General features: G+C 40.1%; 1 protein-coding gene across 10 annotated transcripts in view; it reads left to right on the top strand.

Moving 5' to 3' along the window:
* The window catches only part of LOC129718514 (blood vessel epicardial substance), a 209,129-nt gene extending 186,758 nt beyond the window's left edge, over positions 1-22,371 (top strand). For 6 of the 10 annotated variants that reach the window (XR_008727133.1, XR_008727215.1, XR_008727361.1 and 3 more), the window contains 6 exons: positions 3,623-3,725; positions 3,791-3,940; positions 4,004-4,163; positions 4,563-4,990; positions 5,296-5,328; positions 20,911-22,371. Coding sequence is in view for 2 of the 10 variants with exons in the window: in XM_055671321.1 (XP_055527296.1) it covers positions 3,623-3,725; positions 3,791-3,940; positions 4,004-4,163; positions 5,296-5,328; positions 20,911-20,975 (511 nt within the window). In the remaining 8 variants the exon portion in view is untranslated. The remainder of the gene's footprint in view (positions 1-3,622; positions 3,726-3,790; positions 3,941-4,003; positions 4,164-4,562; positions 4,991-5,295; positions 5,329-20,910) is intronic. The other 4 variants (XR_008727225.1, XR_008727085.1, XM_055671321.1 and 1 more) reach the window with 4 other exon arrangements.
* The last annotated feature ends 1,958 nt before the right edge of the window (positions 22,372-24,329 follow it).

Raw genomic sequence — 24,329 nt, 5'->3', positions numbered from 1 at the left:
GTATAAGAAATAAGGAATAAGAAATAAGAAATTTGCAGTAAGGAGTAAGGAATGTGGAATAAGGAATAAAGAATAAAGAATAACGAATAACGAATAAAGAAAGAAAAATGAAGAATTGAACATAAAAAATGAAGGATAAAGATAGCAATTTACTAGAGGTTCAAAAAGGTATACAATGTAAAAAAAGCGAAAATGCCATTAAATAAAACATGTCAAAAAAGGGTAGTACCAAATGGTAAGGACTTGAAAATTTCAAAAAGATATTCAATCAGTTATCAGCTTAGGGAACATCCATAAATGACGTAGCATTCGAGGAGGGAGGGTTGCAGTTTTGAGGCGAAGTGTTATGACGGAAAGAGTAGGGGGTCATTCCAAGTTACGTAGTAAATATGAAACTAAGAAAAAAGTTTGGATTTTTTCTAATTGTTCTTTCTAATCACTGTTTTGTCTGTTTAGGGTCATTTTTATTACTTCCTTGTTCATTTATGATATAAGGTTGTGTTTTTAATAATAAAATTTACAAAAAATGTCGTGTGGGGGGGGGGTTTAAAGCTACGTAAGGGGGGTCTGACTTTGTGACGAAATGCTACGATGGGGAAGGGAGGGTTCAAAAAACCTAAAAAAGCTACGTCGTTTATGGATGTCCCTTTCAATGAAATTTTTATTTTTTTCTGTATCGTTTTATTGTTTTTCACATTTCAATTTTTAAAAGAACTTTCTATCTCTTTCTCGTCGGTTTTTTGCTTATATTAAAACAGTTTCAAACTGTGTGAACTTTTTGAAATTGGCCCTCTTTTTTTTTTTTTCTTCACAAATAAATTGGCCCTCTTTGTTTAACATTTAAAAGAAATTGTTATTGTTAATTGTGTTTTTTATCATTTAAATGAAAAATTTCAAAATTTATTAAAAATAGGATATTTTAAATATGTTGAAAATTCTTGCAATTTGTTAGAAACTCCATTAAAATGCTTAAAATTATCAATAATTGTTAAACGAATGTGTTTAACAATGTCAAAAATGTTGACGAAATCAAAACTGCTTTGGAAGGGCGAAAAATAATGATGCGCAAGTCTAACACTAAATTATATACCTACAAGCTGGAGGCAAACTAAAGTTATATTTATGGCAAAGACTGGAAAGTGAGATAAAACGCTCCCGGAAGCCTTTAGATCAATTAGCTTAACATTCTTACTGTTAAAAATTATGGAAAAACTGAATTTCATTTGATGGCATAAAAATAGTCCATCTAATGGTTAATCAGTTACTTTTGAACAATTCCATGCCAAATGATCTAGAAATTCGCGAAAATTTTATCGACCATTTTTATTTGAATGAAACTTTGCACACGTGTTTGGCTAAGCAAACTGAGTATTTTTCATCAATGGAGGATTTTTTCAGACTCAAGACTGATTTTTAGAAAGGGTGTATGCAATTTGGCATCATTAGTTGTACATACATAAAAATTGTCCAAGACCGAATTGTAGACAACTCATAATGCTCTAGAAAAAAAAGCGCAATGGAAAAAAAATATTTCACCAACTGACGAACTGGTAGAAAGTCGAGCATGGAGAAATGAATAACATTTTTGTACGAAAGATTAAGTTTTTGAAAAAATAATTATTCTAACGTAATTCTATTCCCCTGATAAAAAAAAAGTCAACATGATGCGTTGCATATGTTGGTGAGCAAAATCGAGAGTACTATTGAAACGAAAGAAATTGCATTTTCCACATTTCTCGGCTTCGAAGGAGCATTTGATAACGCCTCTTATCATTCAATGCAAAAAACTATGGGTAAGCACGGCATTGATGAAAGTATAGTGAAATGGATTCATAAAAAAACAATATCGCACGTTAGCTTGTGGGGCTTATAGCGGTCTCGATCAACTAGATTAGTTGAAGAATTCGTTATCGATATTGTTTTTGGCACATTTTTCATGTGTAGGATAAGATGAGTACAACGATACACTGGGTCCCAGCGCGGTGTCGAGAAAACTTTCAGCTCGAAAAGATCCTCGACCTGACCGGGAATCGAACCCGATATCACAACCGTGTGGGCGGCAAACCGATCGACCAAAAATGGATTCATACTATGTTTAAAAATCGGAAAAGAAAAGCTCAACTAGGGTCACATACCAAAAGAGAAAAACAACTTAAGTATGCCTCCAAGGGGGCATTCTCTCACCAATGCTTTGGTCATTAGTTGTTGATGATCTTTTAAAGAGCCTGAGTGAAGAGGGCTTTGAGGTGATGGATTTTGTTGACGATATAGTAATGGTAGTCAAAAACAAATGGTACGACCGCAAATCGTGTATCAATATGCAAAGTTATGAGAAGTAGCCCGACAAACTTAAGAAAATGGAGGACCAGTAGTTCAACAGGGCTCAATAATCTTCTACACCGACAGTTTCATTAAATGAAGCCACCAAAACTGTTATCACCGGGCCTGGAATAAATTAGTATATTTTTATGGAACACTGTCCAATAGTTTTCCAAGCTGGAATGTATGCAATAATTTAATGTTTGTTTAAATAGAATTACCGACATGCAAATATCGGTATTTTCTCCAAGAATCAGGCAGCACTCAAAGCTTCTAAAGCATCAATTGCCAGTCTTAACTAGGGTGGGAATGCATTCTTTCACTTCGGAAGTTAGCAAAAAACAAACAGATTCTTTTAAGCTGGGTACCGAGACACTGCAGAATTGAATGCAATGAAAAAACCGATTCATTAGTAAGACAAAGTTCTTCTGAAAATTTTAGAGGTCCAGAACCTTTCTGTGGCATTTCATTAAGGGTTTCAAGAACGGAACTTGATGAGTGAGAGAGGATTGTCTTAAGAGAAAAGTTGGAATGCTGTAGCTGGCTTACGGTAATCACAAAAATTATAAAAGCAGATCAAATTGGACATTTGTTCAGCAATAGTTTTATGTCAAATTTAATGCATCTAGAGTAAGGCGGACCATATCAAAATAGATCTACTATCACAACCTTTTTTGTTCAAAGAAGACTTTCTTTGTTCAGTTTTGTCATTTGCTCAAATTAAAATCCATCTTTCGTCAATTTCGGTTGATTTTCATATGTTTTTGAGATTGTTATTTTTCATTTCTGAGTAAATTCTATGTATAAAAACATCAATTCTACGTTTCTCGAAGTTCTGATGTTCAAGCAGATCGAATAAAATTAAAGACCTTTTCGTAGAATCATTTCATCAGTTGAATCCACACTGATCAATATTTCATAGAAACCGTTTTGTAGATTAATAGGATGAGATATACTTGACATATCGATCGCCATTTTGAATTTGCTTCTAAGCAACATCTCGAATTCAAATTTGGATACATCTTGGCATAGCAACATAACCGGCCCCACTAGCATCTATGGGGTCGAGCTTACCGTGGCTATTCTGCCATTCGCTGCAATCAGAGACAACTAAATGAGGTGCCATTTATCTTACCCGATAGCATTTGATGAAGTCCATTAGCTCTCACCTATTGAGCTCAGTGGCGGTTGGTCATATCCATATTTTAGCCAAGGTCGAAAACTCTTAACGTTCGCTGAACGTCAATTATGTTACGATAAAATCTCTAATCCTTGATTGCTTCATTCTTCTCATCTCATCCAGGCTGGTGGTTTCCCAGAATCAAAAAGCACTGCACATCGTCTTCCCGCACCAATTTCTGGACTCACCCGAGTGGTTTGGAGTGTCCACGGATGATTATTTTCAGGTGAGTTTGCACTGCGGCATGCACACTAGTTCACAAATTAATCCCGGCTTCTTCTTTCCTCGCAGGTATCAATCATGGCGATGGAAGAGTCTCGGGTTCTAATCTGGCACCGGGACAAACTGAAACTGTCAATTATGGCGGAACCGTTCCTGCAGGCCGTGTTCGATCACATCCTCGGGCGGGATGTCGTGAAGAAGCTGATGCAGGTGACGCAGGTTTGTGTGTTAATCAAGAACACACAGAAAAAACACGATTTACGATTTTAATTTCAATTGCAGGTCAGCGAAACGATGGCCCAAAGCAACGGGTACATTTCCTCCGGTTACGGTGAGGACGCCGAAGACAAACCGATGCTGGTGATGAAGAACAGCAAATCTGGCGAGAGTAACGGCGGTGGAGGCCACGGGATCACAGCACTCATCAACCGGCAGCTGCAGGGTAGGTGACCGTTTTGGGGCCGACCGCTCGGACCTGCCCAGAGCTTTCTAGCGTTTCTCTCTCTATGCGTTATTAGGCGTTTACAGTTTTTCGGTAGTTGCGAGTTCTGTTGAAGGCAAATGTCAGTTATTTTTTCAATGCCTCCAATGTTCATTAATGCCATTAAGACTGTGCGAGTGGAATGTATGCAAATTATTCTTATTTTTTCAAAGCAGCCATTTACTTAACTGCTCATGTTGACGATTTTTACGCAAATTCGAACGTTTCGCAATTGATTATTACATTGTAATTTTGTTTTAAATTCTACATTCCTGTGCATGTTTCTACCTTGTTTCGCTTTTATTTTCATTATGAATCATCATACCCCAACTTACCCTATCCGGCCCGGGAAACAACCAGAAGAAGAGAGTCTACCGCTGCTGCTGAACACGGCCAATCCGTCACCGTTGATGTCACTCCATATGCGACTGCTGCACTCGGTCGAGAACAAGTTCATCAAGAAGATCTACGACGTGTGACGGGCCCCGGGCACCTCAACAACAACGTTTCGAAGTCTAGTCCCTCAAATTGGTTCAGTTTGAGATTGTATTTTTTTACCTATATTTGTTTGTTAGTTTGATCATACCGCTTTCTTTTGAGAGAGATTTTTCTATGTCTACGTGAAAACTATTTACGTCTTGAAAGCTGCAACGCAATCGAAGAAGTCTCCTAACAACGACAATCAACAACAACAACGAATTCGAACGGAACGTACAGCAACGAACTCCTCAACAAGTCTGACCTATTTTGTTTTATTCATAATCTGATTTTGAGCGTAACTTTTTTCGGTAAGTTTTTGTTTTCTTTTTTTTTTAGTTTGGGTTTGTGAATTTTAAACTTGGCGTGGTTTTGCTAAAACTAAAAGTTAAGCTTGAATGGCGGTTTTTTGCTTCCTAATATTTTTATCTACCAATCAAACGATGACTCATTATAGCTGATCTTTTAATATCCTAATTCATACGTTTTACTTCTTCTCTTTTTATTTTTTTTTATACCCACCAACATTTTCCTCCATAATCCATCATCCCATTTTCCACCGAATGCGATTTTTCTGAAACGACCGACTGCTTTCCTCTCCGCTTCCCCACCCTAGCTCTGCCTAGGATATCGAAATACTACTACTGTGGTAAGTTTTTCAAGTGGGTTTCGTTTGAGAAACCTATTAAATTAGAGAAAAATGGGAATGTTTCAAATCGCACCATCCACAAAACACCTCACTGTGCGTTTCTCTGCATCTGTAATCCGTAAACTCCCTTCAAACAATGCACTTAACGTCTTTCATGTTTGCTGTCCTTGTCTTTTTTTTTTTTTACTTTTCGTCACTCCCTGCACCAATGTTGTGGCACTTATCTGCACTGCTAGTAACCAGTTTTTATCTAAACGAAGGAGACGCGTGGTGGTTTTCTAGACCTCGACTTTATTTGACATTTTTCTCTGTGTGCAGAAATTTCTCAACCATCACACCAAGAGCAACATTTGTTTCTTGAAATTAAAGTATTCTAACTAACAAAAAAAATCGTTTCAGAATTGAAGTTTTACCTGTAATATATTTATTGAATATTAAACGGAATAATTAACTATAATCATTGAACTAAAAATGTTCATTTTCAATTATTTTTGTGTGTTGATTATACTATTTTTGTTCCACTGTTATGACTCTAAACAACTAACAAGATCAAATCAAACAACAATATTGTCTGTTAAAATCAATTGTAAATATTTCGCTAGTTTTATGGTTTTCACATAATTTTTATGTACTTTTTTTGTTTTACGAGATATTCTGTTATTTTCACGACGTTTCCATACCATTTTATACCGTTGAAATCATTTTCACATTACATATGTGTCAGTTTCTTTTCATTTTAATAATATTTTCAATGTGTTTGACCAGCACATGAAGTTAAAAATACGTTAAGTTGAACTAAATATCAACTGTTGACTAAACTTAAAGAAATAGCCTGAAACAATTGTAAAAAAAACAACATTTTTCTAGATATTTTTCACAGTGTATGAATCTTTTTTTAATATTTTATATTTTTTTTTATATTTTTACTATATCTACCGATCAAACAAATCGTTTTAGCTCTTAAATGTTTTTATTATCGACCTAGAAAATACTCCTAAAGTTAGATTTTTTGCAGGTGAGCTGAGTAGCTGCAAGGTTACAGAGTCTTCTTTGACAAGCGGGTGATCGTGAGGGGCCGTTCCTAAACCACGTGGTCATAAAGAGGGGGACGGGGGGGTTTGTCAAAAGACCACGCACGGGGTTGGGGGAATTAACGGAATGACCACGTGGTCTTTTTAACTGACTTATAATTTATTATTACCAACAAGTCAAGAATGACGCTTTTGCATTTTAGAAATATAGAATGTACTGAAAGGTTAATAATAAAACTGTAAAAAATTTAAGCGAATTTTTGGCACTTGGCATATGAAAAGACCACGTGGTTAAAGTCGAAAAGGGAGGGGGGATGGCGATCAAAATATGACCCTGTGGTTTAGGAACGGCCCCTAAGTTCAAATCTTGGTAGAATCAGGCCAGACGACTGAGGCATGGGTTTATACTCAGTCACCAATTACCCTCCCTTTATATAAAACTGGCCAGAAGTACCCATATGAAAGTTCGGCAGGGAACTATAATTGGCGGTATTTGACAGAACGAAGGAGGCGGTAAGCGTGAAAGAAAGGGTGAAATCGTATTAGGATATTAGAAGTCATCCACAGTCCACGTGGATGTATTTTTGACAACTCTTGTACATGGTGCACTTGGTACGGGGGGGATTTTGCCAGATCTCAACAGCTTGTGGAGTCCGTAGTAGGCACGACCTACAGCTACAGTACGTCCACGGATTTATCTACTGCAGATGTTGTCTGACGTTTCCAATGATCCGAGGTACACAAATTTGTCAACCACCTCGAATTCATCTCCGTCGATCAGTACGCTACTGCCTATGCGATCATAGGGATCATACGCGCTCTGTTCTCCCTACTAGCAGATACTTGGTTTTCGACGTATTCACCTTTAATCCTTCAGCTTGGTGTATTGTTCAACAACCGCTAGGAACGTCCTTCCGACAAGATCCAAGTCGTTAGCGAAGCAGATAACCTGGCTGGATTTATTGAAGATCGTGCCCCACATGTTAAAAGCCGCACGTTTCATAACACCTCCAAGCGCAATGTTGAACAGGAAGCAGGAAAGACCTCGCCTTATAGACTGTTCCGAAAATTATAAATACATCTTCTTTCTTGAATAAAACAGAAAATACGGGATTTTTCGGGTCATTTTATTCTGAAATATTTATTTTTCGTAGGATACGCGAGTTCTCTAACTTTTCTCTCAACACTACTCAAAAGCTTTTGCACAGTGTATTCTCCGACCATTTTCACCACTTTAAGCCAATCTTTTTTGAATTTTTCAACATTGTCCGCTGGTTTGACATATTTCCTCAGCTTTGCCTTAGTCAAAGCCCAAAAAGTTTCAATAGGGCGAATTTCAGGGCAGTTTGGAGGATTCATCTCCTTTGGGACACATGTGACATTATTTGTTGTATACCACCCTAGTGCATCCTTAGAGTAATGGCAGGAAGCAAGATCGGGCCAAAAGATTGGAGGATTGTTATACTGCTTAACCATGGGTAACAACCTTTTCTGCAAACACTTTTTCACGTAAATTTTACCATTCATTGTATCATTCGTAATGAATGGACGAGATATTTTCCCACATTCACAAATGGCCTGCCAAACCATTACCTTCTTGCCGAATTTTTCGGTGTAAATGGCTTTCACTGGTCCAGGGACATCCTTTCCCTTCGGTGATGTATGAAATTGCGGTCCTGGCAGAGTCTTATAGTCCAGTTTTATGTAGGTTTCGTCATCCATGATAACACACCCCATTCTTTTGGTCAGAAGTTTGTCATAAAGCTTCCGAGCTCTCGGTTTCACAGATTCAGCTTGTTTTGGATTTCGTTTTGGCTGCTTCTGCTCCCGACGGGTCTGCAGACCCATTCTTCCCTTGGCACGCATAACGTTACTTGCCGAGGTTCCAAGCTTTCTCGCCACATCTCGTACTGATACTGAAGGATGCCGCTTGTAGTATTCCTTAACCTTTTCGTCCATTGTGGGATCAACAGGCCCAGGTTTTCTACCACGTCTTGGGGCATCAGTAAATGTGCACTCTTCACAGTACTTCCGCAATGCGGTTTGAACTGCTCCGACACTTATACCTTCTTCTCTGGCTAATTTTCTTATAGAAAGACCCCATTTGTGCACAATTCGCTTTCTTTGCTCGGGAGAAAGGCCACGCGTTTTCGAAATTTCGCACTAAATGTTAGATAAAATGATAGCATCTGTTTCTTTTCGATGTAAACAACAGGACGCAGCCAACGTTTGGTTGAATACTGCACGTTATTTGAAATGACGGTTGATCGTAAGTGTATTTATAATTATCGGAACGGTCACTCACTCAAGCGTGAAACATACGACGTAGCGAAATATTTGGTCTCCTCTTTTTTACCATTATTCTAAGGTCCGTTGTAGTGCTTATGTACTCTTTGTTTCAGAACATCTTGGATGAACCAATCAGAATAGTTGTTGCACTTCAATGTATTTTTGACATTTTCAATCGTCTGTGGATAGTCTTCCGCATCCGTCAATTTGATTACTCTGTCCACGAGAGCCAATGTCGTGTTGCGTTTATGCGTAAATGGACTTTCAGAGTTAAGGTTCGATACCGCCCTTTTTCCTGTTTGGGTAACCAGCTTTTCTCCAAAGTTTCGTTTCTTCTGATCAACATCATGTCGTCGAAGAATTGAGGCTGCCCACATTCCTCCCTTTCCACGCTTAATTGAAGCCTGTCATGGAAATCATCAAATGTTGGCGACAGAAGGCATTACGCCCATCACAATGAAAACTGTGCCCAGCTCGTGCGTGTTGCTGCAGCTTTGATAGATGATGTAACCCACTCTGTACGTAGGTACTTATACTCCCATACAGCACATTTTCTGCAGCGCTATAATGTCGAACTTGCGGACCCTCAGTAAGTCGGAAAAAATGCAGATACTTTCCAAAAAAAAAAATAACAGATTGCAGATCAAAGATCCGAGTTTTTTTTATCGTTGATCGGTTTTCGTTGCCTAGGTCTATGCCGATTGTTCCGATCCGTTTCAAAATTATTTTCTTCCAGTACTGATTGTTTTTACGGCTGGCTTGTAAACCCTGCATCAAACTCCAGTCTCACCGGAGGACCATCGTGACAGCACTGTTTAGAGTCCTATGCTGGCACCAGGATGTTGATCAACCACCCTTAACATGAAGAACAGACGCTGTTTTGAGCCGCACCATCTTGGTGAACAGGTTGGCTAAGCATTTCCTCTACCACCAAGATATGGTAGAGTCCACAAAGACGTGATTTGTGGGTATTCCCAACCATTCTGAAGGATACGCCGTAGAGTGAAAATTTGATTCGTGCTTCGAAGTTCGCTTGATACTACTAATCCTGAAAGAGAACTTTGTGGAAGGCGTTAATCAACGTTATATCATCATATTTGTTGCATTGTAGCAGATCACTTTTTTATAAATAGGGCATACAACTCCTTCCATTCATTCTACCGGTAGTCTTTCGTCTCCCAAAATGCTGCAAAATTACTCAGTATTGTTTATACTGTGTTTATAGAGTTTTACAGACAGTTTCTTCTTGCCTGCGGCTCTATTGTTTTCTGGTGACTTATTCTCCCTTTTGACCTCTAGGATACCGGGAACTGGGACACTGCTGTTGTTTGTAGGTACTCTTTCCGTTGGTGTTACATAGAAAATTTTGAGCTGGAGGAAGTCAAAAAATGGATTTTTTTATCATTTTTGCATTTTTTACCGGTGATCTTTTTTCAAAATTCTGGATTCAACTTTTGGGAACTTTTTCCGAGAGGACGAAACATTTGAGCCTACCACCAAACGAGAGTCCATTTTCATTGGCACCCTATTGCTACTGTTTGTGAATAATTATCCGTCATCGCTCCCGCTTTTTGACGTTGAAAAATATTTATCAACTCGTTTCCGAAACTTGAACAATCTTTTTTGTTGTTTCAATGCTTCTTTTATTGAACTATTTTGTAGTTTTTGATCTATATTTTTACCGAATGAAATCATGATACATAAAAACGATCCATGTAGAAAAACTCCTACAAAGCTACCTTTTTCATTAATGAAGAAAACAGTTTTTTCTGAATATGTTGGAATATTTAAAATCCTACTGAAGAGTAATTAATTTTAACACCGCAGAGTTTGCCACAGGACTCGTAAAAATATGCAAAGTTTTCCTGATTTTGACCTTCAAAAACATCAAATATAAGCACAGTTCCTGATTTTGTGCCTAAGAGCCCTACCTGTGCCTTTCAAGGATCTATGTTAAAAGTTTGTGGAAAATTTGCGTTTTTGTAGAAATAAAAGATTGAACATTTTTCATTTTTCTATAAGTTTTGAATTTTTGGGTGATTTGTCAACGCAATTCTTCGTATATCATACCAATTCAATCCAAAATACGTTGTGACAACGTAAAATTAATATGATCTTTCGGTTGTATACACTATCGACCTTATTTTATTGCTTGAAAAATAAGATTTGCTACAATTTTAGCCGCAAATCTTAATTTTTAGACACTGTGGAATGTTCCGAGTTATATTTTTTATTGTTTGTATTAGGGAACCTACCGAGTCTCGCGATAGGGCTGCCATCTCAGTTATAGCGTTCAGGAGAGCACGTTTCTCAATTAAGCCGCCCGCTGTTGTGGGAAAGACGCTGTTGTGAGCCGCCCCTTACCTGAGGAATAGACGCTTAGTAGCACGCAAAAGCTCAAGCCTCGATCAACCGAAGTGTCCTTTCAAAACGCACAATGATTGCTCTGACAACGCACAAAGGTTGTGTAAAATGCATAACGAAACAGTTGTAAAATGAATACATTAACAGAGATCAAAATCAGAATATGTATTATGCACACATGCTTCGGTGAACTTCGGCGCTCAAGAAACCGTGGTTCATTTTCCATTAGTGATTTTTTGGTACAGGCAGGGATGCTATGTACCGATTCTTCTGAAATCAATTTCTTCAAATGTTGAATTCGATCCAACGACTTTCAAACTTTTGTGAAAAAACTTGATGTTGTTTATGTTGGTATCGTTGCAGAAGAAGCGGGACGTGGTTTGGACAAGGCAAAGCGGTACGATTTAACCGAACCTGTCGTAAAAACGGTAGCTTTAATCAATCCCAAAACATTCGTGAAATTGGAAAATTTAAATAATTTGATGCGCCCAAGCAGGGGCTATTAAAATTACATTAACAAAAGCATGCATGAACATCACGTAGAGAAAAATAAGTAATACCGTGTTCAGTTATTAAATTTGCTCATCGCCTGATCATAAATTTGAAACAAAAAAAAAATCAAGCTAGAGCAAAAAACGATGATTTGTTTCAAAATATTCTTTAAGAAATAAGTTTTTTATCCAACATTCTTAGTTTGCTCGATACAGATTTTTTATACAGATTATTTAGCCCGTGAAATATACAGATATACAGATATTTTCGAGAAAAAATACAGAAATAAAGGTGGCAACCCTGGGTACAGGTTTCAATTTCGATCATCAGTCGTACTTATTCCGCACAGTATTGATGTGGTTTAGCTCTATTCAACTTTCTCAATCACCAATTGAAGACGCTTTGGCATGCTTTCGGCGAGGTTCCGGAGGTTCTGTGGGTCCAAATCGTCCCAAGCCTTTTGCAGGGCTAAAAAAACTTTGTTTGTTTTGGTGACACCTGTTGTATCCACCTTGTTGTCAAGCATCCAGCTTTCCACGAACGGTAATCGCGGACCCAAGTATAGATGGCAATTCTTAAAGGTATGCTATTCACGTCGATGCATTTTTTTCTCTGTATGCCTGAAGGGCACTGGGTACTGAAATGCCACTGCGACATTCTTGCTGATTGTCTTTTGTGGCGGGCCCCGATTGCTGTGCACAGGTTACGGATTGTTCGTACTCATTGATTTGGTGTTTTGTTGTAAACCTGTACCCCAATTAGGTACAACATAGTTGATGAAACTAATGACCTGCTTGGGATTGGAGCTCCATGCTTGGTATGGAGTTAAAAGGTAACTTCCTAAGAAGTTGTACCTAGAGGAAGCAAGAGCTTCGCAAGAGCAAAGCTAATGCTCTGAACTCTCTGGTTCAGATTTGCAGAATCGGCAGGTGTCGTTCAACACTACGCCGATTTTCTTTAAATGATAAAAAGCGGGACAGTGTCCGGTGAGGAGTCCCGTGATTATCCGTAGGTCACTTCGATTTAGACTAAGTAGCTTTCTGGCGGTTCCAGGGTTCGGATAGATAAACTGTTTGCCTTGTCTACAACCCTATGCCTGTTGCCATTGGGATACTATTTCTAGCCTTTCCCAAGTTAGTAGTTCGCTTTTGATAGCGGAAATAGACGTACCCAGAAACGGCTCGGGGCCAATAAACCGCTGAGCCGATCCCTGTCTTGCTAGGTAGTCAGCGTGTTCTTTACCCTCGACTCAACAAACAGAAAAACTGAATTCTGTCGGGAAAGTTCCCGTAGAGTTTCAATGCATTCCCAAACAAGTTTGGAAGCGCATTTGACGGACTTAAGTGCTAGTAGTGCTGCTTGACTGTCCGAGAATATACCGATTTTCGCATGTCTGTAGTTGCGTTGCAGACATATTTTTGCGCAGATATATATGGCATATACCTCTGCTTGAAAAACAGTGGGCCATTTTCCCAGGGAAAACGTTTCCCTGATACCGGGTCCGTATATACCAGATCCCGTTAGGGATCCCATTTTCGAGCCGTCCGTATAAAAACTGACGATGCCAGGTGGAAGATTAGGCCCTCCATTGTTCCACATAGAGCGGTTTGTTTCAATCACTCTATATGGAATATCCATGCTGGTCCTAACGTCCATCCAGTCGGAGACTGTGATTAATAGCGGAGTTAGATTGAACTCCCTAAGTATGCGATGGTGGCCGATTTGGTCCCCTTCAAGTATGGTTTTCCTCCTTTGCAACCTTAGAGCGCCAAGCTCTGCTTCCTTTTTCACATGAAGATGTAGAGGTAGTAGGCAAAGCATAGCTTCCATGGCTGCAGTTAGAGTTGTTCGCATAGCGCTGGTAACCGAAAGACATGCAAGTCTTTGAACTTTTTTGAGTTTGGCTTGCGCAGTCACTTCGTTAACCATAGGCCACCACACTAGGGCAGCATAGGTGATTCTTGGTCGGGCAATGGTCTTGTAAGACCAGAGTGCCAAGTCTGGTTTCAGTCCCCAGGTCTTACCGAACAGAGCTCTGCAGGCCCAGATCGCTGAGATCGCTTTCTCAGCGGCGTGATCCAGTTGTGCAGACCAGTTCAGTTTCTTGTCCAGAATAATTCCGAGATATTTGACTTCATTGCTGAAGCCCAGTCTAACTCCATTCAGTATTGGAGGAGTAATGGAGATCGTCCTTCGTCTGCCGAATGGAATTAGGACTGTTTTTAAGGGTTTTATGTTTATACCCTCCTGTAAACACCATGACATGGTGGTATTCAGAGCCGTTTGCATTCGGCTCGACAGAGTTGCGTCATCTTTACCTCTGACGATGAGGACGATGTCATCGGCGTATCCAATGACCTCGTAACCAAGCTGTGAAAGCTTGTTGAGAAGTGCGTCGACAACTAGTGACCATAACAAGGGCGAGAGAACTCCTCCTTGCGGGCATCCCTTGATCTCTGACATTGTTACAGACGAATCTCCCAAGGTTGCTGTGATCACTCTGCTAGAGAGCATTGCGGGTATCCAGCTCCTTGAAGTGTGGTCGATTCCCTTATGAGAAAGAGCCGTATCAATTGATGCAAAGGACGTGTTATCGAAGGCCCCTTCAATATCAAGAAAGGCACATAGCGCCGTCTCCTGATAACTCAGGGATTTTTCAATCAACGTCACTAAGCTGTGAAGAGCAGTTTCTGTTGACTTGCCGCTTTGATAGGCATGTTGGTTTCTGTTCAGCGGGGAGTCTTTAAGAAACTCATCACGGATATATTTATCCATTATTTTCTCCATCAACTTGAGAAGCGATGAAGTCAGACTTATGGGTCTGAAAGTTTTGGGTAGGGTTTTGTCCTTTCTTCCAACTTTGGGGATAAACACTACCTTCACCTTCAGCCAGTTATCCGGAATATGGCCCAGGATAAAGCTGGCTCTGAAGAGGTTGATGAGCTCGGACATGATAACTGCGGCCGATTTTTGTAGAAAGATGGGTAGTATGCCGTCTGGACCAGGAGACTTCATAGGGTCGAATGAGCTTAGAGCCCAACCTATTGAAGCTTCCGTGAACAGTCGACGGGCCAGCAGGATGGACTCCCGAGACGCCATATGTCTCGAATTGTCCTGCCGCGACCCATCACTATTCAGTTCTTCGGTCTCTGTCGATCCAGGAAGGTGGGTGTTCATAAGAACCTCCAGCGTTTCCTTGGTAGTGACAGTGAGGCATCCATCCTCTTTCCTCACCTGTCCTAAACCGTTAGTATGGTCTTTGGACATCGCCTTTTGGAGCCGCGTAGCTTCCGGCAGAGTTTGGATTCTTTCACAGAAACTAACTCTGGATTTCCGTTTAGCCTTGCGTAGCTCGGCGTTGTACTTAGTGAGGGACGCCCTGTAGTCGTCCCAGTTAGACGTGACTTTTGCCCTGTTGAATAACCGCCTAGTTTCCCGACGAAGGTCACTAAGTTGATCATTCCACCAGGGTACGTCACGGCATACTGACCGCTGTGTTAGTGGACAGTCAGCGTCGAAAGCTTCCATGATTCTGTTTTGTAGATTATTTTCTGCCGAATTCAGGTCAACTGAATTTCGAATGTTGCTGTAACTGAAAGTTCGTGAATCGATCAGGTGTTCCTTAAAGGGTTCCCAATCTGTATTCTTAGGATTTCTGAACAGCTCTCTTTTCAGAGGGTTAGCCTCTATATTAAAAACGATGTGTCTGTGGTCCGACAAACTAGTTTCATCGGAGACATGCCAATTTTTAATCCTTTCAGAAATAGAGGCGCTACACAGAGTGAGATCAAGGACCTCCTGTCTGATAGCGTTGATAAACGTGGGGTTATTCCCTACATTACATACATTGACATCGTTAGAAGTAAGGTATTCAAGTAGGTACTCACCCCTGCTGCCCCAGATCGTGTGGTGAGCGTTGGCATCGCAGCCGATCAGAAACGGCTTGTTGATGGCCTTGCAGTACCGCACGAGCGCAGCAACTTCGGGTGGCGGTATATCACCTTGGTCGCCCGGGAAGTAGGCCGACGCGACAACCATTTCCTGCTTTCCTCTGGTTGTCGGTACTTCAACCGTGACGGCAACGACGTCGCGTTGGATAAATTCTGTAATAGGTAAAAATTTTAGTTCTCTATTTAGCAGAATTGCAGTCCTTGGTTTGGACTGCGTGTCACAGTAGATTAACCTACCGTTAGGAGCGTTAAGTCCGAGAACTTTGGATTCGTTGATCCACGGCTCCTGGATGAATGCAGCCGCTAGCTGCTCTTTGGCGAATCTCCTGCAAAGAACACCCGAGGCGCCTTTTGCGTGATGGAGATTCGCTTGCACGCAGCGAAGGCTGCTCACTTTGCAGTGAAGTTGCCGTCTTTGTCCGGATCGGAAGATGATCCTGGTATTGGCTGACGGCTGCCAACAGTGGTTTGGCTGGTTGATGAAAGTTGCTCTTCCTCACTGTCCGGCTTCGGTTGCAGCAGTCGATTGGCAACAGAAGGTCGTCGCGCACACTGTGGCGGTTTTTGACTCCGGGGGGTGCGACTTTTCGGTGGTTGATGCTTCACACTCTTGCGAGTCTTCGGCGGAACCGTCCGAGCAGCCGCGGGGTTGCGTTGTTTGGGTGGTGACAGGGCACTCACGGGGGAGCATCCTGCGCGTACCTTCCCAATCGCAGGGTTGCGTTTGGGTGGTTGTGGGGCACTGCCGGAGGAGTTTCCCACGCGAACCTTTAGCCCATTCGCAGGATCGTTTTGCCTGGGTGGTGGCAGAGTACTCCCGGAGGAGTTACCCGCACGTACCTTCCCTGACATTTTGACGGAGTCTTTCCCGCCTGTAACGTTCGGCCTTCCGCTTACCTTTTGGATGCGTGCTTTGCCGAAACCGTAGTGCAGTTCATTATTACTACTCTCAACGAGTTTGGCCGATTCTTCGTCAATATCCAGAACTAGTTCGACCAAGGTCTTTACCAATTTGCGGTTACAGACTCGCCACATTTTGGTAGAGAGATGGTCGTTCTGATTCTGGAGTGAACGAAGAATCTTCTCGTCCGGAGAGTTCGCACTGTCCGCGAAGTAACCGGCATACCGCCTGGCCTTCGGCAGATCCTTCATGTGGTATACACGAAGTTGTGCTCCCTCCCATGGTACGAGAGAAGGTACCTCCCTTTCCAACCACTGCACTGTGTCATTGTCGGCACAGGCAAGTTGCAGGAAGCCATTTTTTAGATGGCAACCGTTAAACTTGGGCTTGGTGGTTGGATTTTCCTGGTCCGCAATGTGATCGAGGATGAAGGTCCGGACGGCCTGAAGCTGGTCCGTTGTGAGTAGGGAGCTGGGGTGGGTAGCAGAAGTAACCGCAAGGCTTATAGCTCCCACCATTTCCCTATATGTGGCCTTCGAGAGCGGCTTCGAACCCGATGACCCCAAACCAGTGCCGTTCCGCAGTTTTTTAGGCTGGGGACACTTAGTACTGCTATTTGGGGACACCAAGTCGTCCGACCGCTGTCGCTTGACGGCGACTTGGTTCGACTGAGCAGGCTGCTCTGTTGGAAGGAGGGCCAGCTTCCTGGCTTCTTCGTACGAGAGACCGGAGCGGAGATTTTTGCTCAGTCGCCGCCTCTGCGCATTTGAAAGTCGCTTGACAAGGGGTGCCGATGATTCGGGTTTCCCTTCGTCATCGGGCCTTGTCTGTGGACCGGGAACTAACTCCATTTGACTTTCGTCATTCCCTTGTGGAGAATGTAGGATTAAGGATGAAGCAGAGGGTCCTCCGTCCAGCGATTCGCTGTCGAGGTTGAAATCATCCTCATGCTCCATCTCCTCCGTTCTGCCCGGTGCGTTTGTTTTTATTGGACTACGCTCCGATGAGTCCATGGGTTCCGGCAAAGAAAGGCTGCCGGTTGCCGAATTTTGTGAAGTTTTGTCGTTCATAAAATTCCCACGAGTCGCTGGGTAAAGAAGAGTCCGCTGCATCAGTGACCCGCGTGATGCAGTAAGGGCTAATTACTGTGAAGGGTGCCCTGGTACTCCACAGGCTCCGTTAGAGGCTGGGTATTTCTTAAACCCCCCCCCCCCCCCCACCACGTCATCCATCGGCACGGGTCGCATAACACCTTAGCTTAGGGGTTTTAACCATTGGATTTTACGCAACAGCCATGGTTAAGTGCTGTAACAGTAACAAAAGTCATGAGCTATGACAATGACTAAGATTATGCTCCAACGATTTGAAATATAGCATTTTTATATATTTTATTTCGACATATTGTCGCAATTTTTCACACCTAATCTAAATTAATATCAATTTTTAGTGTGTTTCAACTGGAGATTCGCTCTCCTATTAAAAAAATCAAATATAAAACAACATAAAATGAGAAATTTGCAAAAATGTTCCGAATTCCATACAAAACGCGAGAATTCTCATAACGAGATTTGTTTGTTTGCGTAGATAGACAAAAATGTAGCACACCTTGTAGAACTGTCATCTATACTTGGATCACGGACAGTGCACGCAGCCCATTCTGACGTTTTCTGTAGGTCAGGGAAGTTTTAATCGCAGTAACGGAGTAGAAAATATAACAACGTCGTAACGTTGCATAGCAACTTCAACAAACAATGGGTGTTTTGTTATTTAAATTTGGTCGTGCGCATGCGCGGATCCAAGTAAACAAAACTGTTTATTAAAGTTGCTATGCTACGTTGCGAAATATTTAAGTTTTTCACTCCGTTACCGCGGTTGGAAATTACCAGACCTACAGGAAACGTCAAAATGGGCTGCGTGCACTATCCGCCATTACTGCTCGTGGAAAACTGAATAGCCCACGGATTTTCAACTAGGTTCAAATTGGGGTTGGCCGTTTCATTAATTTTATGTGGGTTAACCGGAAGAATGCTTGTGTTTTCTTCGCTATGTGTTTTGGGTCGTTGTCTTGCTGAAAGACATAATTATTTTCCAGTCCCATTTTAAGCATCGACTCCTCCTGATTTCGGACAAATTTCCTACGCCAAACCATGAGAAGCAGCCCCAAACCATAATGTTCCCACCGCTGTGCTCCATTTGTTGGCTGTAGATATCTATTCTAGAGGATTTCATTGTTCTTCCTCCAAACTCTTGATCGCCGCTTCTTGTTGAAGAGCTCAATTTTCGACTCATATGACCAGGCTTCCAGAACTTCACGGGCTTGTTGATGTGGTTTCTGGCGAAGAGAAGGCGTTTAATTTTGTTTACGTCGCTAATCACTGTTTTTTTTTTTTAGCAAAAATGTTCTTCAAACCCCGTCGTCGAATACTACGATTTGAGATGGCCAAATCCAACATTTCCTTTATTGCTCGCACGGTTTTGCGTGAATCTTTCTTGATCTGCCGGATGATCTGGTCATAGGTTGGCGTACTGCTCTTGCGTTTCGAACCTCTTCCCGGTCGATAAGCAACAGTACCGAGCTCTTTATGCTTTACTAGGATCTTTTTGCACTGCTCCACGGCTCACTCCGAACTTTCCGCTATTTTTCGTTGAGATTCATCTCGCTTAGCATCACGCAGAATAAGGTTTCGGACCTGCATGAAAAATTTGCCTCCTGTCATTTCTCCACAGCTCTATAAATAACACTTTTTAAGACTTAAAGCGTCAAAACGGGGGGGGGGTGTTGAATTGTGAATTACATGGAAAAAATATCTTTTTTCTGTCATACCTAATAAAAACAAACCGATAAGTAAACACTCTATTAAAATGTTTTTTAAATGAAAAACATAGATACTGCTTCAGCAAAATGAAGTAAGGAGATTAACTTTCATATTCCTGAAATAGAAATAATGGTGTTTTTTTTTCGAAAATTTCTTTCCTAGGGGTGGATCTTTTTTATGCCGGTGTCTGTATTTGTTGCTGTAAAATACTAAAATTCATTATCAAACCAAACACACAGAGAATAGACTTACAGGACTAACAGGCGACGAATAAACAGCCGGAAAAAAGTGTGTAAAATTGTGTATGTGAGCTACGAAATATCCTCCGAAATAAACCCGTCGTCATGCTGAATGGTACAGTAAAGTGTAATGTCGCTACCGTCGCTTAACAACCTGCATGTTCATCAGTGTATGTACTTTTCATTCCCTTTGGTACTGACGTTGAAATATATTTGCTATGACGTTCGCTCCACGGCGACGGTAGCGACATCACACTTTACGCTACCATTCAGCATGACGAGGGGTTTAATTCGGAGGGTATATTTTTGCGCACACAAACTGTTTTTTACACACTTTTTATCGTTTGCTTGTTAGTCTGTTTTTTTTTTGTGCCAAACAGAAACATATTTAAGGTATTTGTAGTTGTTTTGTCATTTATGACAATTTCTTTTCGTAATATTTTATGTCATTCTCTATTTTGATTGTGTATAGTTTATTGTTTTTATGCCATCAATGTCTTCATTTTTTTATAAACGTCACCTTATGTTGTTGTCGTTTTATTTTTTTTAGTAAATTTGTTATATTCTTGTCATTTTAATATCATTGTTGTATCTCTCACGTAAAATATCGAATTCTGTTTATAATATCATAATTTTTTATGTAAAATAACAGAAAATGGCAAAAAATCTCCACGAAAATAACAAATTTATTATATTTAGTAATTTATATTACTTTTTACCATTTTACCTTATTTTCGTTCTGATAATATATCATTTTTATCGTGTTTACGGTTTAATGTTTATTTATGGCGTCAATCATATCACTATCACTTATGATAATTATGACTGATTTGATGTTATTTTTATTTTATATAAGCATTATTCCTATGTCATGTTTATTCCTTTTGCCCTTTTGTGTATTTTAGCAAACTTTCATGTCATTTTTGTTGTTTGGTGGTTGCCTTCATGAAGGTCTTCGTCTTTGTAAAGAATTTATAGGTTACTTAAACTTAGGTGATGTTTTTTTGTATTTTGATTATATTCTATATCGCCATTTTTTGATTACGGGTTTCATGATACAAGAAAAAAGTTTGCAAATAAAACAAACAATGGAATTGGAACACATCGAAAAGAACATCAAACGACATTAAATTGTCATGAAAATGCTTCAAAAATAATACAAATATGACACTAATGATATCAAATATTTAAAAAAGGGATAATTTATGTGAGTTGGAGAGTTCTTTTAGCGTTTGATTCAAATGTAAAAGTGCTCCCGAATGTTGGAGACAATTTAGTCATACCTTATAAAAAGCCATATCCTACAATATAATCTAACAACATAGTTTTAGTAATTATTTCTAACTGTGATACTATTTTCGTTTGTCGGTGTATTTGTGACGTATAACTGTAATCACTAACTGTTTTCACCTGCATGAAAAGTTCCCATTTACTAGATTTTTTTTTTCCTGTTTCATTTTCCACGAACTACTAAACATACTAAATTGAACTTCTTCTCAGCGGCGGATCCGAACGCGTGGCGACTCGGCCGAATCGACGAAACCGACCACGAGACGGCCGTTTAATATTAGGCCTGGCGGTGCTCCTCCTCCTCCTCCGGACGGCAACTTCCTCCCAACCATCAACAGCAACAGCGGCAGTTTTGTCCCCTTGGGCAACCGATCGGCACCGGTGGTGGCAGCAGCAGCAGCAATGTCCTGCCGGGGGATCTGCATCACGGCATCATCGCACTGGATGTCGACTGGACACGGCTAGAAGCACTGCAGCAGCAGCAGCAGGAGAGGAGGAGCACCGAATCGAATGGCAGTGGGTGGTAAAAAGCTGCGCTTTTTACCGTTCCCAGAATCAATTAATTATTGCGTAAACAGATCACCTTTCAGGGCGCCGCAAGTAGCAGCAGGTCCGGGCGTCTGTTTCCTCGCTGCGCTAATTAGTATTTTGCAAAGAAAAAAAAAATACCTATATACTTTCTTGGCTTAGTTCCTGCGTTCTTTGTTGTACAATTGTTCGATAGGAAATATTTATATTTATACGTATATCTGTAGTTCTTATAATGATGAGTCAAAGCGAAAAGAAGTTTTCCCCCTCAGATGAACACCCTAGAAGCAGCACTCATAGAGAAACAAAAGATGGAAGCCTTGTTGCTGAATTTTCTTGTGCTATCTTGTGATCAAAGGAAAGGATCCGTGTGTAGAAATAAACAAACACAAAATTTCACTAGACAGAAACAGAATCAACACACAAAGGGTGTAAAATAATTAGTCATAAAATATAGTTACTGTTATAGATGATTATGATGAAGTTATAATCTTGAAGCTCTTGATGTTAGAAGTTAAATTTAGTTAACCAGCAGAAGAAATAAAACCAAACGTTACAAAAATCTAAAAGAGTTGGGAATTACAATTGAAAGGAAAAAACGAATGGATGGAAAACATTCGTTAAAAGTTGTAGGTAGGATCAAATAAAAAAACGAGCTAAAACCAAGAGAATAACAACCTATAAGCTAAACCAGAGATTAATAAAAAAATCAATCTAATCCCGAAGGAGAATGAAGTTAACTTCCAGTGTTAATAATGTATTGAAACAATAATTTAAAAAGAGAAGAAAAATAACTTAACACGACACGAGCTGATGACAAGTGAAACAACCAAGGGACGAGCAAAATGGAACCCATTACCTTACTACAAGTTTGTTTTCGAGCAAGCGAAAAAAAAGCGAATGACTGTGTGTTTGTCTGTCAGAAAGAGAGAAAGAGAAACTATCTTGTAGGTTAGTTAGATTTAAACGGACTGCTGCAGCGAAAGCAAAGTACGGAACGGCTCTCGGAACGAAAATGAAACAAAAAAGTGCTAGCGATACATACCTAATACAGAAAAAAAAACAGAGAGAGATAGAGATTTAATCGTTCTAATCGAAAGAGTAATTATTATTTTAAAATAAACCAGAGATACGCCAATTTGAGACTCCCGCCCCCGCCTCTGAGGGAATATAGTTTGATGGATGACACTTCCGGTTCCGCTCTGATTCGCCCAGGTAAGTTCATGTTTATTATTTTTTCTAACAACAGACGAATAATTCTGAGATTAATGTGTCGAGGTTGAGAACGTAAATGAATAGTTTCAGGACGTGGTTTAAAAAAGTAATTTCCTTGAGAGTATCCGAAAATCAATGTTGACATAATATTTAAGAATGATTAGCTAGAAGAGTCTACTAAATAGAGAAGTAAAAATATTACTTCTTCAAAGTAGTAGCTTCCTCAGCTCAATCGAAATTTACATTCATTTGCTCTGTTGCGTTTCAATTACCGATTTTTTGACTAAATTTGAGTTGGCATGCATTCCACACGCATTCACTCCTTTCGCTGACAGCACTGTTACTGCGGACGTTTTTGTATTTCGTAATTCATATAGCAATCACAGCAACCGTTGACATTGTGATATTTTTGCCTTTCTCCTAGAAAGGTATAGCAATCACTTGCAAAACCGAATGTATAAAAGTGCTCCAAAGGGCCGAATGGCATATATCACTCGACTCAGCTCGACGAGCTGAGCATTTTCTGTATGTGTGTGTGTATGTGTGTGTGTGTGTATGTGCAGATTTTTATTCTCACTCACTTTTCTCAGAGATGGCTGGACCGATTTTCATGAAATTAATTGCAAATGAAAGGTCTTGTTGGATTTTTAGTTTAGAGGTTATGTTTAAAAATGTGAAAATCATGAAACATCAATATCTCAGAAACTACACAACCGATTTGAACAAAATTGGTCTCAAAAGAACGGGCTACCTAAAAAAACCCTTAAGTTTTGAATTTCATAAAGATTGAACTCGTGGTTCAAAAGTTATGAAAAGAAACGTGTTCTGAAGACTGTTTAATCTCACTCATGTTTTTCAGAGATGGCTGTACCGATTTTCATTAAATCAGTGTCAAATGGAAGGTCTAATTGCCCTATAAGACCCTATTGATTTGTTTTGCAATCGGACTATTACTTTGCCTGTTATGTTTAAAAATGTGAAATCCATCTATGCAAAGGAACATATTCAGAACATTACTTGGACTCACTCACTTTTCTCAGTGATGGCTGACCCGATTTCCACAAAATCAGTGTCAAATGAATGGTCTAGCTGCCTCAGAAGACCCTATTGAATTTTACTGTAATCGAACTGTAACTTCATTTGTAATGTGCCGACTTGTGAAAATCACGAAACTTCATTATCTCAGAAACTACAAAACCGATTTGATTATTATTATCAGATGAGCGGGCTAGTTAAGGGTTAACTAATGAATTATGATTGAACACGTGGTTTCAAAGTTTGGCTGCCCTACACGTTCCCATTTCATTTGATTATAATCGAACTTAAGCAACCGTTATGTATTAAATTGTAAATAAAACAACGAAAGTCTATTATCTCAAAGATTACATTACTTATTTGAACATAACTAGTGTCATACGAACGAGTCATCTCTCAAACTTACATATAACAAACTTCATAACAATTTGATATGTGGCTCAAAAGTTATGGAAAGAAGAGAAATTCAAAGACTATTGAAAACTATACCTGCTTTGATCGATATATGTGGCCTCAACATAATTTAAATGTGTGTCGTACTATTTGAACGTTCCAAGTTCATTGATTCCTTGCGGTTTGTTTGAAGTCTGCAAATGCACGACGAATTGGCCATAGGATATGATCAAAGTCAAATAACAAATCGTTTGAAATGATTGGTTTTATCGAAATGACAACATCCTCGTCTTTTGGCTTCTGTACATCGCCTTAATTCTGAATATATTCATATTGGGTGATATTCTGTCATTATCAGCAGATTTTCTGGCATCAATCTGACACCGGAAATACCCATATTGGGAGGTATTTTTGGTTGTTTTCCAGAAACTAACAGTGGTCGTCTTCAAATTCAAAAT

Source organism: Wyeomyia smithii, chromosome 1, assembly GCF_029784165.1.
Source record: "Wyeomyia smithii strain HCP4-BCI-WySm-NY-G18 chromosome 1, ASM2978416v1, whole genome shotgun sequence".
In the NCBI taxonomy this organism is placed as follows: Eukaryota; Metazoa; Arthropoda; class Insecta; order Diptera; family Culicidae; genus Wyeomyia; species Wyeomyia smithii.
This window is presented reverse-complemented; position numbering and strand designations above follow the sequence as displayed.